The sequence below is a fragment of the Phacochoerus africanus genome, chromosome 15, assembly GCF_016906955.1.
Source record: "Phacochoerus africanus isolate WHEZ1 chromosome 15, ROS_Pafr_v1, whole genome shotgun sequence".
Classification (NCBI taxonomy): Eukaryota; Metazoa; Chordata; class Mammalia; order Artiodactyla; family Suidae; genus Phacochoerus; species Phacochoerus africanus.
This window is the reverse complement of record NC_062558.1, coordinates 74,064,055-74,080,509: the sequence shown is the minus strand read 5'-3', so window position 1 is coordinate 74,080,509 and position 16,455 is coordinate 74,064,055. Positions and strand designations below refer to the sequence as shown.

Below are 16,455 nucleotides of genomic sequence, written 5' to 3'. Positions count from 1 at the left end.
GATTAGTGAAGAGAGGTCAAGCCGACCTCAGAGAATCAGAGGGGGAGTATTTTCTCTAAATACTCCCCCTCTGATTCTGCGCTAATTGATTATTTTAAGCTTCCACACACATAGGCAGGAGTCTGGGAGGGCTGTGTGTGCAATGGAGAGGGGGTTGGATTCCATTGCCTGGAATAGTGACAGTTGGAAACAACCTGAATGTCTAACAGCAGAACATGAGCCAGAGTGTGGTTTCTCCATTCCACGGACGACCACGGTGGCCATAATAATGTCACCGACCTGTAACCTGAAAATATGTTTATAGGTGTTCCCATTGTGGCGCAGCAGAAACGAATCTGACTAGGATCCATGAAGGTGCCAGTTTGATCTGTGGCCTCGCTCAGTGAGTTAAGGCTCTGGCGTTGCCATGAGCTGTGGTGTAGGTCGCAGACGTAGCTCAGATCCCACATTGCTGTGGCTGTGGCATAGGCTGGCGGCTGTAGCTCCGATGGGACCCCTAGCTTGGGAACTTCCATATGTCACAAGTGCGGCCCTAAAAAGAAAAAAAAAAAGTTTATAATGGTTAATCAAGAAAAGTATGTCATGGCTTACTATCTAGGAGGCCATTTTTGAGCCCATACACACACACACACACACACACGTAAAAAAGTTGGTAAAGCCCTATACCTCATAGAGTAATTGGTTCTAGGTGGTGGAACATGGATGATTTTATTTTTGCTCATCCATATTTTCCCATTTTCTAAGTTGGATTATTGGTGCTAAAGGGCCAGTAATCCATCACAACCTTGGCCCACAGAGGCCTCGCCCTAACTGACGGAAGAACCCAGAATGGGTCAGGCTCAGGGAAGGGCCCCGACTCTTGAATGTACTGAGGTCAGAGTTGCTTCATCAGGTGGTGCTGATGGTGTGTCCACTGTGTGCCCAGCCCAGGGCAGTCCTGAGCCCAAAGGAACTTAGGATCTAGTTCAGGAGGTAAAACATTGATTCATTTGTTCTTTCATTCATCCAACAAATAGCTCTTGAACCCCATGGGCACTGTGCCAGGTACTGCACTTACAGGTGAACAAACGCAGTCCCTGAGTGTAACGTGTGATAGTCTCTTTTCAAGTGTTATGGGAGTTTGCACGGAGACCAGAGAGAATGACAGAGGAGGAGGCTTTTGAGCTGGAATATAAGGATCAGCAGGACATTGGTGAATGGGGATGAGGGCATGGCCCACAGGAGATGGCAGAGCCTGGGCTCCTCTTCCTCTCCAGGTGTGCCAGGGTCCAGGGACTTGGCTTCTGTGATACCGAAGAGCCATGTGGCCCTGGGAGGCTTCTGTAGCCTCTCTAAGCCTCAGTCTCCTGATCCACAAATGCAGGTCATTTCACATCCTCCTCTCTTGTCAGGATGCTCTGAGCATAAATGTTCTCCTTTAAGCTCTATGCAGAAACTGCCAGTTGGCTCTTAGGCTTGTTTCTTGCTAGCTCGGCTGCTCCGGTTTGTTAACTCTGCCAGCTTGGACACAGTCTAGTGGCCCCATGGCTCCTTACTGTATGCTACTCAAACGACTTTAGCAGTTAAATCAGGGGCAAGAGGTACACTTAATCCCCACTATCACTGTCCTTCAGCAGAGCAGTTTGGAGAACACCAGAGACCCAGAAGAGGCCAGCTCAGTGGGTGGTACTTGGAAATGACAGGCTGAGAAATCAGGCAGCACTGTTCTCTCTAGGTCTGGAGTCAGGGGCATTTGCTCCAAGGCTGGGCTGTAACTGGTCATTGTGCCGCTCAAAGCAAACCTCAGCAAGGGCATCACATGAACACCGGCCACTCTGTAGCCCACAGGCCTTCCTGGCTGAGGGGTGGAGGAGTCATGGAGTCCAAAGAGGGAGAAATCCTTAGTGACTCCTGGTTCAGCCCTCTCTAGAGAAACTGAGGCAGAACCAGTGGTTACAGTGGCAGGTGGGAAGATGGGGTCACTTAGCAGCTCTGAGCCTCAGCCTCCATCTGTGAAGTGGGGCTGTATTATCAGCTGAGGTTATGAAGCTCTCAGTCTCTGGTCCAGCTCTTAGTGAGGGGTCAGTGGAGGGTGACCAGCTCTGGCCTTGGTCTTGGCCCTCTGTGTTGTGGAGTGAAGCACATGGGCTTTGGGACCAGGAACTGGCCTGCCTTCACCACTTATTGGCTCTGTCAAATGATAATTGGATCATTATTGATAACTATTGGATCCTGAGCCCTTCAAAGAAAAACCAGAGCTGAACAGTACTTAAAGCAGAAAAAAAAAAACAGATTTTATCCAGGACTATTGCAATAGGAGAAAAGAGACCTCAGTGCAGAACAGGGCTCAATTCCAAATACAGCATGGACAAGTGGGAGGTTATAGCCAAGAAGCGCTGGGGGGCAGGGGGGCAGTGGATGGAAAATTGAAAAGAGGAATCATCAGGGCTGAGAGGGGATTCTGGCTACACCAACCTCACAGGTGTTCTTGCTTGAAGGTAGTGATCAGACATCACGGGGGATGGAGGAGGTATCAGGGATGGAGGATTCTGGCTAAACCAACTTAGCAGAATTCTTGCTAAAATTGGACAAGAGATGAACACAGAAGCACAAAAGTTGAAAAGTTCAGGGGAGTCAGAAGAGAGTTAAAGAATCTTTCTCAACACAGAGAATCTGAGTTTCAGTTTCCTTATCTGCAGAATGGGTCCCTGTGAAGACCCATCTAACACAGGGCCTCAAATATCAGTTCCCAGAAGCAGCCTCTTTTGTTGGGCCCATTTTAAGAACGTGTTAATCTCTCTGGGCCGTGATTTCCTCCTGTGTCACATGGAGGTTATAATACGCTGTGAAGTCACCTGACTTCTTAAGAGCCCAAAGCAAGAGGATTTTCTTTCTTTTTTTTTTTTTTTTAATTAATTTATTTATTTTTCTAGGGCTCCATCTGCGGCATATGGAGGTTCCCAGGCTAGGGGTCAAATCAGAGCTACAGCTGCTGGCCTATGCCACAGCCACATCAATGCCAGATCTGAGCTGCATCTTCGACCTATGCCACAGCTCACGGCAATGCTGGAGCCTTAACACATTGAGCGGAGCCAGGGGTCGAACCTCATGGGTACTAGTCAGGTTCATTTCTACTGAGCCACAATGGGAACTCACGAGTTTCTTATCTGGGCCATCAGGGACACAGGGCATACTGTCTGTGCTGTCTGCCCAGCTGCTGGCTGTGCTGTTGACTGTAGCCATTACAAAGTTAATGTGGGAGTTCCCGTCGTGGCGCAGTGGTTAACGAATCCGACTAGGAACCATGAGGTTGCGGGTTCGATCCCTGCCCTTGCTCAGTGGGTTAACGATCCGGCATTGCCGTGAGCTGTGGTGTAGGTTGCAGACGTGGCTCGGATCCCGCGTTGCTGTGGCTCTGGTGTAGGCTGGCAGCTACAGCTCCGATTTGACCCCTAGCCTGGGAACCTCCATATGCCGTGGGAATGGCCCAAGAAATGGCAAAAAGACAACAAAAACAAAAACAAAGTTAATGTGCTAAGTCATTAGCCCATTTCTTCCCAGCCCTTATTAGTAGAGGAGATGGGGGCCCTGTTTGCATAATGAGAGTCAAGAGATGGCCACAGGCAGCCCCTTCCTTCAGCCCCCACTCCAGCAGCCGCCCCACCCAGTAAGGCACAGAGAGGAGTAGCTGTGTAATGTGACATTAGCATCCTCTTGAGCTCCAGAAGATACAGATGATGGGTGGGAACTGGTATGAGTTGGTGTTGCTTTTCCTCCCCTTGCAGGAGTAGTGTAACCTTGCATTCTGGAAATGCCTTATCTCTGCTTCTTTCGCTTCCTGAGCCTCCACATTTGCCTTGGACTCTGGGTCCCTCCCTACCACCTCCTTTACTGCTCCTGTCCTCTCATCTATCATGTAGGCTCCTGCCTGCCAGAGGGAGCCCTGCTTGCTGCCCTATAGCCAGTCTAGTTACTTGGGACCCAAGCCACCACCCACCCTAGTAACTCTCTGCCAGCTGCCCAGAACATCTTTTGGTATCTCTTCTGTATATGTGCCAGGTGTGGTGTTTGGCCCTGGGGATTCAAGGACAAAGGCAAGACTCTGCCTTCAGGAGGTTAATAGTCTCCCCTGCCTCCAGGACTAGACCTCTGGTCTAACAGAGCCAGCCCCCAGGGAGCTCAGAGCCAGGTCACCCCAAGGTGATGAGCATGTACTCCCGGGGTTGGGGTTGCTACCTGTTCACAGGGCCGGGGGACCTCATTTGACAGCTGAAAAGGCCGAGGTTCAGAGATCCAGCCTAATTCAACACAAACACTGGAAAAGTCAGTCTCATCTTTTTGATTCTAAAGACTCTGTTCAGCATCTTAACCTCCCTCCCCCTCTCTGACAATGTCACATGAAGTAATAGATTTGGGGGCATTTGTCGGAAAAAGGTGCTGGGCTACAAGTTTCACAAGTGTTCTCATGCACTTCTCATGAAGTGTTCTGTGTCTGTGACCCAGAGGGGAACAACAAGGCATGGAAGATTCTGGAACCAATCTGAGAACCTCCCCAGGAAGCCCTTTCTGTCATGGCAGGTCAGCAAGGAAATGCCTGCTGCGGGGATCTTAGAGATTCTGTGACTCCTGCCCTGGGCCCCTGGCTTCTCTTGGAGGTGGAGTCTCTGGGCTGTGGAAGGGGCTGTTCCTGGCTAGGTGGCCCAGAGGGCTGTGAGCATCCCCATCAGGGGAAGCCAGACACCCCTGCTGGTCCCAGGGAGTTCTTCAGGGAGACTGTTTTCCATCTCCCAATACTAAAGGCATCCTTAGAGGGGTCTCACAGATGGTGGGGTCGAGGGTGAGGGTGTACTAGGCTGGAGAGCAGGGACTCAAGCCAACCTGCCTGGCTTCTTACCCTGGCTCTAGTACTTCCTGGCTTTGTGACCTTGAGTGGGTTGCCTCACCTCTCTGCACTTTGTTTTCCTCATCTATAAAATAGGCATGATAACACTTCTCAATTCATAGGACTATTGTGAGGATTTAAAAACTCAAGGTAAAGAGCTTCACACATTAGTTAAACAAAAACCTACCATCAGAGTTCCCGTTGTGGCTCTGAGGGTTAAGAGCCCGATATGGTGTCCAGGAGGTTGCAGGTTCAATCCCTGGCCTCGCTCAGTGGGTTAAGGATCCGGTGTTGCCAGGAGCTGTGGTGTAGGTGGCAGACATGGCTCAGATCTGGCGTTGCTGTGGCTATGTGTTAGGCCAGGAGTGGCAGCTCCGATTCGATCCCTAGCCTGGGAATGTCCATATGCTACGGGTGCGACTGTAAAAAGAAAAAAGGAAAAAAAGAAAAAAAAGGAAAGAAGGAAAAGAAAAAAACTACCAACAGCAACAAAATTTGATCTAAGACACAGATCCCAAAGGCCCAAATCCCTGCAACCTCCCTCCTTGCTGCGATCATCTTGGGCTGACAGCCTCTGGGAGGAGCAGCCCCTGGGAGGAACAGTCTCTGGGAGGAGCAGCTCCTGGGAACTCCCATGGGTGCTGAGTCACTTGAATTGGGTCTCAGGCCTTTGGGTTGTTTTCTCCCTCACATGCTCACCCCACCCAGCTGGACATGGACATTGTGGCGCTCGCTGTGAACCACAGGCAGCAAAACCAGGGCCCAGCTCTGCTGCTTCATAGCCAAGCCCCAGTCTCTTCTGAGCCTAGGTAAAGAGGGCAGAGGAGAACCCATAGGGTCTCCCCCCATGGCTATGGGAGCATCACAGATCAAAGTGCTTTATAAACTTGAGTGACAAACACATGTGCAGAACTGTCCTGAGTTGGTGGCCTTTCCTCCCTTCTTCCCAGAAAAGCTAGGAGGTGGCTGTATCCCATTTGTCAAGCCCAGAGGGGAGGAGAGTATCTGTCTCCAGGGGATGCAGCAGTGGGGGTGCTTTCCAAAGGGAGCAGAGCAGAGCCCAGTGTGGGCTCTCCTTGCCCCGTCTCAGCACTGCCTGGCGTTCCCCCCATCCCTCCCTACAGAGCTCCAAGGCTTGGGAAGGAAGCGGAGCTGCAAGACCGGGGGCTTGATGTCCATCAACCTGGGTAGTGGCAGGCAGGTCCAGTTGGCCTCTTTTGAAAGCCCTGGGATGTGACTGGAGCTCCTGGTAGGCTCAACAGGAGTTCTAGAGAGTGGTTAGATGAAGTCAGTCAACCTTGCTCCCGAGCATACATCCAAAGACATTCTCACACTGGCCCTTAAGGACAGATGGAGGCCTCCTGGTGTCCACTTCCGGCAGAGTAGAGAGGTAAGGTGTGGTGGGGGCCTGGCACGTTTTTCTAGGCAACAGTCCAAAGCAAATGGATTAGATATACATCGAGGCTCATGGGGAGATGGTAGAATATAGTTTAGTCCCCAGCACCATTGGTCTTGGGCCCCGATGCCCTTCCTGCCTAAAGGAACCAGGGCTTCCTGATGGCTGATTGCAGAGCTGAGCCTTACAAGAAAGTAAGGAATGTATCTAAGAAGTGTGGGCATGTCCAAAGACTTCAAGCAGATCCAGGGGGCTCCCAATGGCCAAGTCAGGGACAATTTGAGCACCAAAATAATGAAATACAAGGATGAATTATAAACCACTAGATATACTGGAGTCTATATTGATAACAAAAAAATCATACTCAAAATGTCCCAGGGGCGGGGGTGAAATGTCCCAAGGGGTTCACTGTGGCTCAGTGGGTTAAGAACCCAACATAAGAGTTCCTGTCATGGTGCAGCAGAAATGAATCCAACTAGGAACCATGAGGTTTTGGGTTCGATCCCTGGCATCGATCAGGGGGTTAAGGATCTGGCATTGTCATGAGCTGTGGTGTAGGTCCCAGACGCAGCTCAGATCTGGTGTTGCTGTGGCTGTGGTGTAGACTGGCAGCTACAGCTCCAATTAGGCCCCTAGCCTGGGAACCTCCATATGCCTCGAGTGCAGCCCTAAAAAGACAAAAAAAAAAAAAGAAAAAGAAAAAAAGAACCCAACATAGTGTCCATAAGTATGTGGTTTGATCTTTGGCCTCACTCAGTGGGTTAAGGATCGGCATTGCCACAAGCTGTGGTGTGGTGACATTAAATAATTTAGAGGGAAAATAAAAGGCATGCTCATCAAATCTGTAGATAAGAGCCACAACACCCACATGACAACAGATTCAAGATTTACGGGTATCTCACCATTCTAGAATGCTTGATGGAAACCAAGAAAATGAAATGTAAGTAAAATGCGGAGTCCTGAATCTAGGTCCAAAGAATCAATGTTAAGAACCTAACCTAGTATCCATGAGGATGTAGTTTTGATCCCTGGCCTCGCTCAGTGGGTTAAGGATTCGGTGTTGCCTTGGGCTGCTGTGTAGGTCACAGATGCAGCTCAGATCAATCCCACGTTGCTGTGACTGTGGCACAGGCGGCAGCTGTAGCCCCAATCCAACTCCTGGCCTTGGAACTATGCTGCAGGTGTACCCTAAAAAGAAAAAATCAATTTCATACACTTCAAATAGGGGCAATACGGCTTGCAATCTGGAAGAAAGTTTCTGGGGGGATCAAAATATTGATGGTGAGATGGGCCTAGAACCCCATTTGCTGAAGAGGCTCTGAAATGTTCAGGGTGGGAAAAAGGTGAGGTGAAAGAAATGACCTTGGGGACAGGAGCCCATTGTTCTCTGGGCTCCAGGGAGCAGAAGGGGAGAAGGTGGGAACAAGAGACAGTAAGACAACAACAGGAAGAGCTGTCACTGAGTTCTGAGCATTGGCCCAGAAGCTGTGTCACCAGGTCTCAAAAAAAAAAAAAAAAAAAAAAGAACCCAACCATGTTGGCACCCTGATCTCAGACTTCCAGTCTCCAGAACCTTGAGGAATAAATGTTCTTTAAGCCGGCAGCTGTAGCTCTGATTAGACCCCTAGCCTGAGAACCTCCATATGCTGCAGGTGCAGCCCTAAAAAGACAAAAACAAAAACAAAAAAACCCAAAAAACAAAAAACCCCAGGTACTCAGAATAGCGGCTGGACACACAGAAGGCAACTGATAAACAGAAGCCAATGCTACGACATACAGGTCCAGGGCTGGGCTGCCCTGGATGCAGACCCTGTCCAGGCAGAGGCTCCAGCTGCACTCACTCCTCCCCAATCCATGAGGGGTCTCATAAGAGCTGTAGCCGCTGGCCTACGCCACAGCCACAGCAACGAACCCACAACCTCATGGTTCCTAGTTGGATTCATTTCTGCTGCGCCACGACGGGAACTCCCTATTCTGAGTACTTTGTATTAATTCCTCTGATCCGTACAACTGCACTGAAGAAACCGAGTCACAGAAAGTTTAATTTGCCCAAGGGCACAAAGCTAGAAAATGGCAGAGCTGGGATTTGAACCCATTTCTCTTCATATAAATAGAACCATATACTGTGACCTTTTGTGTCCGACTTGTTTCATTCGTCATAATGTTTTCTAGGTTGATGACTGTTGTAGTTTGTGTCAGTGCCTCTTTCCTTTTCATGGCTGAATAATATTCCATGGTTTGGCCAGACCACTTTTTGTTTACCCATTCATCCTTGATGGACATCAGCTATCGTGAATAGTGCTGCCATGAAAACTTGTGCACAAGTATTTGAGTTCCTGTTTGTGATTTTTGAGTTCCACTCAGGACTGGCATTGCTGAGATAAGCAGTAATCTTGTGTTTATTTTTTAGGATTCTTTCTTGTATGTGCTCATACTGCCCTGTTGGGCTCTGATGGCCCCTCACGTGGGACCAGGCAAGGGGCCCTGAGCGCGTGTGCAGAGGGTGATTCATCATAGTCCTTCTCTGTTGTGCCCCCGCCCCTAACTGTCCCTCTCTCCCCCCAACAGACGTGCCCGTGGAGAAGCTGGCCGCCATGCCCGCCTTGCGCAGCATCAACCTGCGCTTCAACCCGCTGAACGCCGAGGTGCGCGTCATCGCCCCGCCGCTCATCAAGTTCGACATGCTTATGTCCCCGGAGGGCGCGCGGGCCCCCCCACCCTAGGCCTCCCTCCTCATGCCCGCCCAGCAAGGGACAGAGGCCACCTGGCCTGGCACCCTGAGGGCAGGGAGGCCTGGCCCATGGGAGGCCAAGCCTGGGGGGCTGGGGGCGGGTGGGCTGAACAGAGTGGCGGGAGGGGTGCGGCATCCAGGATAGATAGCATAGAGCAGTAGTGGGCCCTGGAATGCTTGGAGGCAGGCAGCGAGGAATGGGCTGGAGCCCAGACTCAGGGTGAATCTGGGCAAATCCTCACCATCTCTGAGCCTTGTAATTAATTTGAAGAAAGGGGCAGTGGTGGGTTTTGTTGTTGTTGTTGTTGTTGTTTGCCTCCTTTGGGCTTCGTGGAGGCTTTGGGGGGAACTCATGCCTCCAACTTACCTTCAAATCATCGATACCTCCTGAGCCCACGGATGAGCACCGCTGAGCATCTTCTGGGCCCTTGTGGGTTGGAGGCCTTGTTTCTAGTGCAGAGAGCCAGTCGCTGTCCTGAGAAGGACAGAAGACAACCTCCATCTATTTATTGCTTCCTATGATCCGACCCGGATGAGGCCCTCCCCAGTGCTCCCTCCTCAGCCCTGTGGGCCTCAGGATTGGCGGGAACCTGAACCAGGAGTCGTGGGAAAGCTGAGGAGAGTGTATGGCCGAGCGCTGCAACGGGGCTGCAAACATTTGTATAGGAGCCCAAGGACCATCAGGCCAGCAAGTGGGGAGCAAACCAAGTTGGCTCTGTCTTTCCTCATGATAAAGAAATTAGTAGGAAGAAGAAAAAAAAACAAAAAGGAGTTCCTGCTGTGGCACAGTGGGTTGAGGATCAGGCATTGCTGTGGCTGCAGCTCAGATTTGACCCCTGGCCTGGGAACTTTCATATGCCTCAGGTGTGGCCAAAAAAGAAAGAATGAAGGGAATTGGAGGGGTAGGAAGTCCTGAAGGCTCTGTCCCTCCCCAGGAGGGACCACGTGTCCTGGCATCAGCTTCTGCTGCAGGAGCAGCCCAGAGAGAAAGAAAGCCATTTGCCCCTGTGGCACCATCGACACGGTTTCCCTCCAGCAGCAGTCTGCCTGCCTTGTTATTGGTCTCTGTGGGGGCAGAAGGCACTTTGGACCATTGGATTTGTGGCCAGCCAGCTCCCAGGCCACCACCCAAAGCCCTGATGACCTAGTCATCTCAGGGCCCTTGACCTGGAGTCTAGGGTGTGGCCAGGCAATTGTATGACCAACCATATGTTCACCTGGACTGAGGGGTTTGCTAGGACATGGGGCTTTCAGTGCTAACAACGGGACAGTACCCGGCAAACAAGGACAACTGGTCCCTCTACCAGGAGGTGGCCTGGGGCTCTTGCTTCCTGACAGCATCTGTGGTTTGAAAACTGTCAACTCCTTGATCCCTGGTATCTACCTCCCACCTTCTCATCTGTGGAGCAAACAGACTCAGCCTAAGCCCACCTGGCCTGGTCTGTGGGAGACACCCACGGCCCCAGGACTGGAAGCAAGCAGGCTACGCAAGCCCTACATCCATGGACCAGTGGCCACTCTTCTACTCCTAATGTTAGACTGTTCCGAGCTCAGACCACCACTCAGAGCACTGACCCTTTCTCAGAACGCTTCCAGCCAGCCCCATTCCCTGGCCCCAGCTGGGGCCAGCTCCTGCCCAGGCCTTCTGTCTCTTAGCAAGAAGCTGACAGGTTGGGCCACTGTCAGCCCATTGCCGAGTACTTGGTGTTCACTCTGCTCATCTCCCAAGGCCTGGCTGGTGAAGCTCTGGGAACAAAGATTTTCAGGGTGGGAGGGTGAAACAGGATTTTCTAGGGCTTCTGAGATGAGCTATGGATGCTGGGGACAAGTGGGCCTGCAGGCCAGTGCAGGCTGGCCTGGCCTCACCCAGCCTGGCCTGGCCCCACCCAGCCTGGGTCCTGAAGTGGGTTTTCTCCTTGTCAAAAAGTGTGTGTGGGGGGCACTTTTCTGATCTGCACAAAGTCATTGTATGGCCAGAGCCCTGCGACTCAAGTGTGATCCATGGGAGCTCATTAGAAATGCAGAATCCCAGGCTCACCCCCAGATCTGCAGAATCAGAACCTGCATTTCAAAAGATTCCAGGTGATTCCTACAAGCACTTTACTGTGTGAGAAGCAGAGGCCTAGGGTGACCCTGGGGGGTGCCCTTGGAGTGGAGGGTGAAGGGTCTCAGCTCCTCCCTGCACCGTCAGGGGTCCGAGTCTGTGCTCATCCCCCCCTCCTAAAACCAGTCCCCAGAGACCCTGGACCTCTTAGATCTTTTCAGAGTCTGCGTGGCACTCCCGGTGAAGGGACAGCCACCAGGAGGTGAGGGCTGGGTTTGCCCTCTGGAACCCTGCCTTTCTGGGTAACCTCTGCATGCCAAGCAGCTGCTTCCCCGGATCCTCACCACAGGCCCTCTGAAGGGGTCGCTTCTGGAAGCTGCTTCCTGCTCTGCTTGGAGAGTTTGCCTTTGCCTGCTGGGAAAGCTTGGGCAGTCAGAAAAGCTCCCAATCAAAGCCCACTGTGTAAGTGAGCCCTTAGCTTCAGTCTGCAATAAAGAACGCGTTGGTTTCATCTGCATCCTTGGAGTTTGATTCATGCCCACATCTTGTGCGGCCCCAGTGTCGATCCTATCCCCCAGTGGAGAGCAGGGGCTGCCCCTCTTGTTGAAAGAGTGAGATAAAGCAGCTAGGCTGGGGTGATACGTGGAGTAGTCAAAGTGGACACAGGCACAGCCATGCAGAACTGATGCCTGCTAAAGCTGTGTTGCCACAGAGCACTAAACATCAGCCTGGGGGAGACCTGGGATCTGCGAGGAAGGATGAAGGGGCCCGTGGTCCCCCATTTCTCCCTGACTGATACAGGAAATTACACCCTTAGCAATTCATTTCTCATTGACCAAGATTCTCTTGGAGGTGGTCTCTGGACCAATAGCAGCAGCCAGGGAGCTGGTTAGATATGCAAATCTCACCCTCCACCCCCATCTGCAGAATCAGACGCTTCTGAGGGTGGGGCCCAGTGCCTTTTAACAAGCCCTCCAGGTGTTTGGATGCAGGTTAGAAATGGCTCCTGGGTTGAAGGTTTAAGTCCGTTTTGGTTTTCTAAAGCTGGGAGTCGGAGTTCCCGTTGTGGCTGAGATGTAACCAACCCAACTAGTATCCATAAGGATGTGGCTTCGATCCCTGGCCTCCCTTAGTGGGTTGTGGATCTGGCACTGCCTTGAGCTGTGGTGTAGGTCGCAGACGCATCTCAGATCCTGCCGTGGCTGTGGCTGTGGCTGTGGCTGTGGTGTAGGCTGGCAGCTGCAGCTCCAATTTTCAACCCCTAGCTGAGAACTTCCATATGCCACGGGTGCTAAAGAAGACAAGAGAAAAAACAAGACTGGGAGGTCAACCAGAGTTTGCCTTGAATTTTAGGCCAGACTCTCCATCATTTTTATTTAACAATCCTGTATAGAGCTTAGTGCATACCAGGCAGGGTCTAAGCACATTAGAGATATTAACTCAATCCATCTAACAACCACGGCTAGCTCTGTGAATTGGACAAACCTCTTTCCCCTTTCTGGACCCCCTTTGCTGTCTATAAGGGAAGGGGCTGCCCCAGGACATCCCTAAGGGCCTTTCCAGAACTCGCACAGTCATTATCTCTCTGATTCTGGGGGCTCTGCTATAACTGTCTCCTGGGGGCTAGCCTGAAAAGTCAGGCTGCTGCCCACCCCCTACCCAAAGGTCAAACAGAGGACTCCCACCTGACTCCATTTCTTCTTGCTGAATGCTGGCTCACCAAAGACATCCCAGATCAACCCGTTGGTCAGATAAAGCTGAGCCAACTCTTCTCAAGGTAAGGGACATCTCTCCAAGTCCTTCTACCTGCACTGGGGGCAGGGGCAAAGTCAGCAGTGAGGTTTCGGAGTCTGGCTTCAGGTGGGGCCTTCAGTGTGGGGGAGAAAACCTTGATTAGGATGCGTAAGGAGTTTAGGATCAGAAGACAAAACAAGGAGATGTTTTGGAATTCCCATCATGACTCAGTGGAAACAAATCCAACATCCATGAAGACGCAGGTTTGATCCCTGGCCTCGCTTAGTGGGTTAAGGATCCGGCGTTGCCGTGAGCTATGGTGTAAGTCACAGATGCAGCTCAGATCCTACGTGGCTGTGGCTGTGGTGTAGGCCAGCAGCTACCCCTAGCCTGGGAACCTCCATATGCTGCAGGTGCAGCCCTAAAAAGACAAAAAAAAAAAAAAAAAAAGACACTTTGAGGCAAGGGGTTCAGAGAGTCTTAGGTTTTAGCTCTCTTTTGATGCAATTTACTGAAGAGTTGGGCAATTTGATGTTCCTTTAAATGGTTCTTTTAGGAGTCTCCTAGAATGAATGATAATTTACGGTGTTTACTTCCTGGACAAGAGATTCCTGGAATAGAACTGTGATGTTGAAGATGGTGGAATACAAAGCATAGTAATGGTAACAGTAAACTGTGGGGCTAGAGGGTTGTTTGGTTTGAGAATACAGCTGACATATATTAGCTTCAGGTGTAAATATAATGATTTGATGTGGGTTTATACTGCAAAATGACCATCTCAATAAATCTAGTTAACATCCATCACCACACATAGAGGGTTTTGGTTCTGTCTCCCCAAAATACAATGCTGGGCCCTAGGGCCTTACTTTGGAGCTGCCCTTTCTTTATGTGAAATGTGCCTGGGGTGGGGAGCAGTTCCTGGAAGGGGGAGCATTGGCAGCTGCCCCAGGATGCCTGGCCAGAGCCCTGGGAGAGATGCCAGAGGCCAGGAAAGACCACCTAGCACTCCAGGGACACGGCAGTTACTCCTAAACTGCTCCCATTTTATAGACGGGAACACTGAGCTCCGGAGGGTGTTCCAGGGGGGCAAGTGATATGCAGGGCCCAGAAGAATGTCCAGGCTTCCTGGCTCCAGCCCTGGGTTCTTTCTGGGGCCCTTTCTGCGTCCTGAGCTGGTCTTCTTAGCTCTCCCGTCCTTTCTTCTTTGGCTGATTGGCCCTGGCGGAGCTGTGGGAATGTGTCAGCCATTAGAAGTCTGACTTGTCATTTATAAATGCAGATAACTCTTCCTTCATGAGAGCTCACTAAGGAGCATTTTAAAGCAGTCTGAAGGAAGTGCTCCTCTGAGCTGGCTAATGGGTGGGGGGGGGGTACCTTCTGGCTCCCAGGAAGGGACCCCACTCTGGCCCAGACCTCAGCCTCTCTGTAGCTGCCCTGCCCTCACTCTTCACAAGGACAGTCCCTCCGCTGCCATAAAACAGATGCTGAAAATGCTGGCAGTGTGCCAGTAGCCTACATCCCAGGAGCCATGGGGAAGCTGCTTCTCAGATACCAGGCTGAGACCCCCTTTCCCTTCCCTGTGGAATCTGAGCCTTTTCAAATAGGTGGCAACACCAGTGGACTTCCTCGCCCCAAAGGTCTGAATGCATTTCCAGCCAGGAAGAGAGAGACTGACCTGGTCTCCCACTGGAGATGCTTGACTTTCCCACCACCTGGGAGGTATTCCACAGGGCGCTCCATGGCTTCATGCCAACCCTCCTCCTGGACACCTACCAACTCCCTCACACATCCTAGAACACATCTCAACTCTGATCAGAGGAGAGAGAGTGCCTGAGAGAAGTCAAGGCCTCATGCTTTCCATCCACACAGCAGGATGTAGATGGGGCATGCTGCAGTCAGTGAGGTCCCTGCTCTTTGGGTGGCAGGGGGCAGGAGGGAGTGGTTATAGGCTAGTTAGGGAAACAGGTGTGAGAAGAGAAATGGTACCTTGGTGTCAAGACAGCAGTTCTCAAACTTTGCTGCACATGAGAATCATCTGGGGATCTTTAAAAACTACCAAGCTGGTGATTTAATTGGTATCAGGCATGGCCTAAGTATGGCGGGTGGGGCTTAAAATCTCCCTGGGTGGTACTAACAGGGAAATATGGGTCTAAAGACTGGCCTAGAGATGTGGGAGCAGAGAGGATGGGACAAGAGACAGGCTGATGGGCAGATGAGGTGGGATAAGAATTGGGATAGCGGGAGTTCCCGTCATGGCACAGTGGTTAACAAATCCGACTAGGAACCATGAGGTTGCAGGTTCGGTCCCTGCCCTTGCTCAGTGGGTTAACGATCTGGCGTTGCTGTGAGCTGTGGTGTAGGTTGTAGACGCAGCTCGGATCCCGCGTCGCTGTGGCTGTGGCATAGGCCGGCGGCTACAGCTCCGATTTGACCCCTAGCCTGGGAACCTCCATATGCCGGGGGAGCGGCCCAAGAAATATCAAAAAAAAAGACAAAAAAAAAAAAAGAATTGGGACAGCAAGAGATAGCCAGGCAGTGGGGAGAGCACAGAAAAGGGCATGGAGCACTTAAAAAGGAATCTCAGATGCTAGGTGAGGAAAGAGGGGATGATTAAAGGAGACACAGCAGGATTCGAGGCTATAGGTCACAAGGGACTTGTATGGCACATGGAGGAGTTTAGGTTTTATCTAGGTGGTACCTGGAAGCCTCAGGGAGTGTAAGCAGAGGGTCACAGTTAGGGAGTTCCCGTTGTGGCGCAGTGGAAATGAATCCGACTAGCAAACATGAGCTTTTGGGTTCAATCCCTGGCCTCGCTCAGTGGGTTAAGGATCTGGTGTTGCTGTGAGCTGTGGTGTAGGTCACAGATGCGGCTTGGATCCTGAATTGCTGTGGCTGTGGCATAGGCCAGTGGCTATAGCTCTGATTCAACCTCTAGCCCGGGAATCTCCATATGCTGCGGGTGTGATCCTAAAAAAAAGCAAAAAAAATAAAGAGGGTCGAAATTAGATTTATGATTTGAAAAGATCATTAGGGATAGTATGGGAGGTGGACCATAGGCATGGGGAGCATTCAGATCATTCATTCATTCAATCTCCTCATAGTTGCTGGTGAGCTCTGTGAGGCCAGGACCCTGGTGGAAGAGGAAAAGCCAAGGAGGGCTAGCAGTGGGTCTCCACTGGAAAGTTTTGAAAAAGTACTGATGCCTAGGCCCTAGTTGCCAGAAACTCTAATTCAGTTGGTCTGCACTAGGGTCCCAGCACTGGTGATTTTTTTTTTTTTTTTTAAGTTCCCTGTCTGATTCTCACATGGAGCCAAGGTTGAGAACCACAGGCCTGTAGAGATTTAAGAAGTTGCAGAAGAGCTCTGAGCTGAATTCAGCTCATAGATGTATTTTGTTTAGCCTGCACAATGTTTAATTTTGAGTTGCCCACTCACCTTTTCATGAAAAAGATCTGGGTTTTTGGCTTCTGAAAAATCAGAAAAGCTGAGCACCCCAAGTCTGCATTCTGACGGCAGTGACCTCCTGGAGCTGGTGGCAGAAGCCAGGCAGAAGTGCCCAAGTGGCCATACCTGGCCACGCTCATCTGTGCATTGGCTTCACCTGCCTGACCTTGTAGGCTCCTCACCTGCCACTTGGTTTATGCTCAGACTATGCAGATGGGGGTTTTTTCCTAGGAGGACAACACAGC

The 16,455-nt window shown here is 51.1% G+C and overlaps 1 protein-coding gene across 2 annotated transcripts in view; it reads left to right on the top strand.

Moving 5' to 3' along the window:
- LRRC20 (leucine rich repeat containing 20) overlaps nt 1-11,549 on the top strand; it is an 82,977-nt gene extending 71,428 nt beyond the window's left edge. For both annotated transcript variants that reach the window (XM_047761758.1, XM_047761759.1), the window contains one exon: nt 8,826-11,549. In XM_047761758.1, the coding sequence (XP_047617714.1) occupies nt 8,826-8,980 (155 nt within the window). In that variant the 3' untranslated portion in view covers nt 8,981-11,549. The remainder of the gene's footprint in view (nt 1-8,825) is intronic.
- The last annotated feature ends 4,906 nt before the right edge of the window (nt 11,550-16,455 follow it).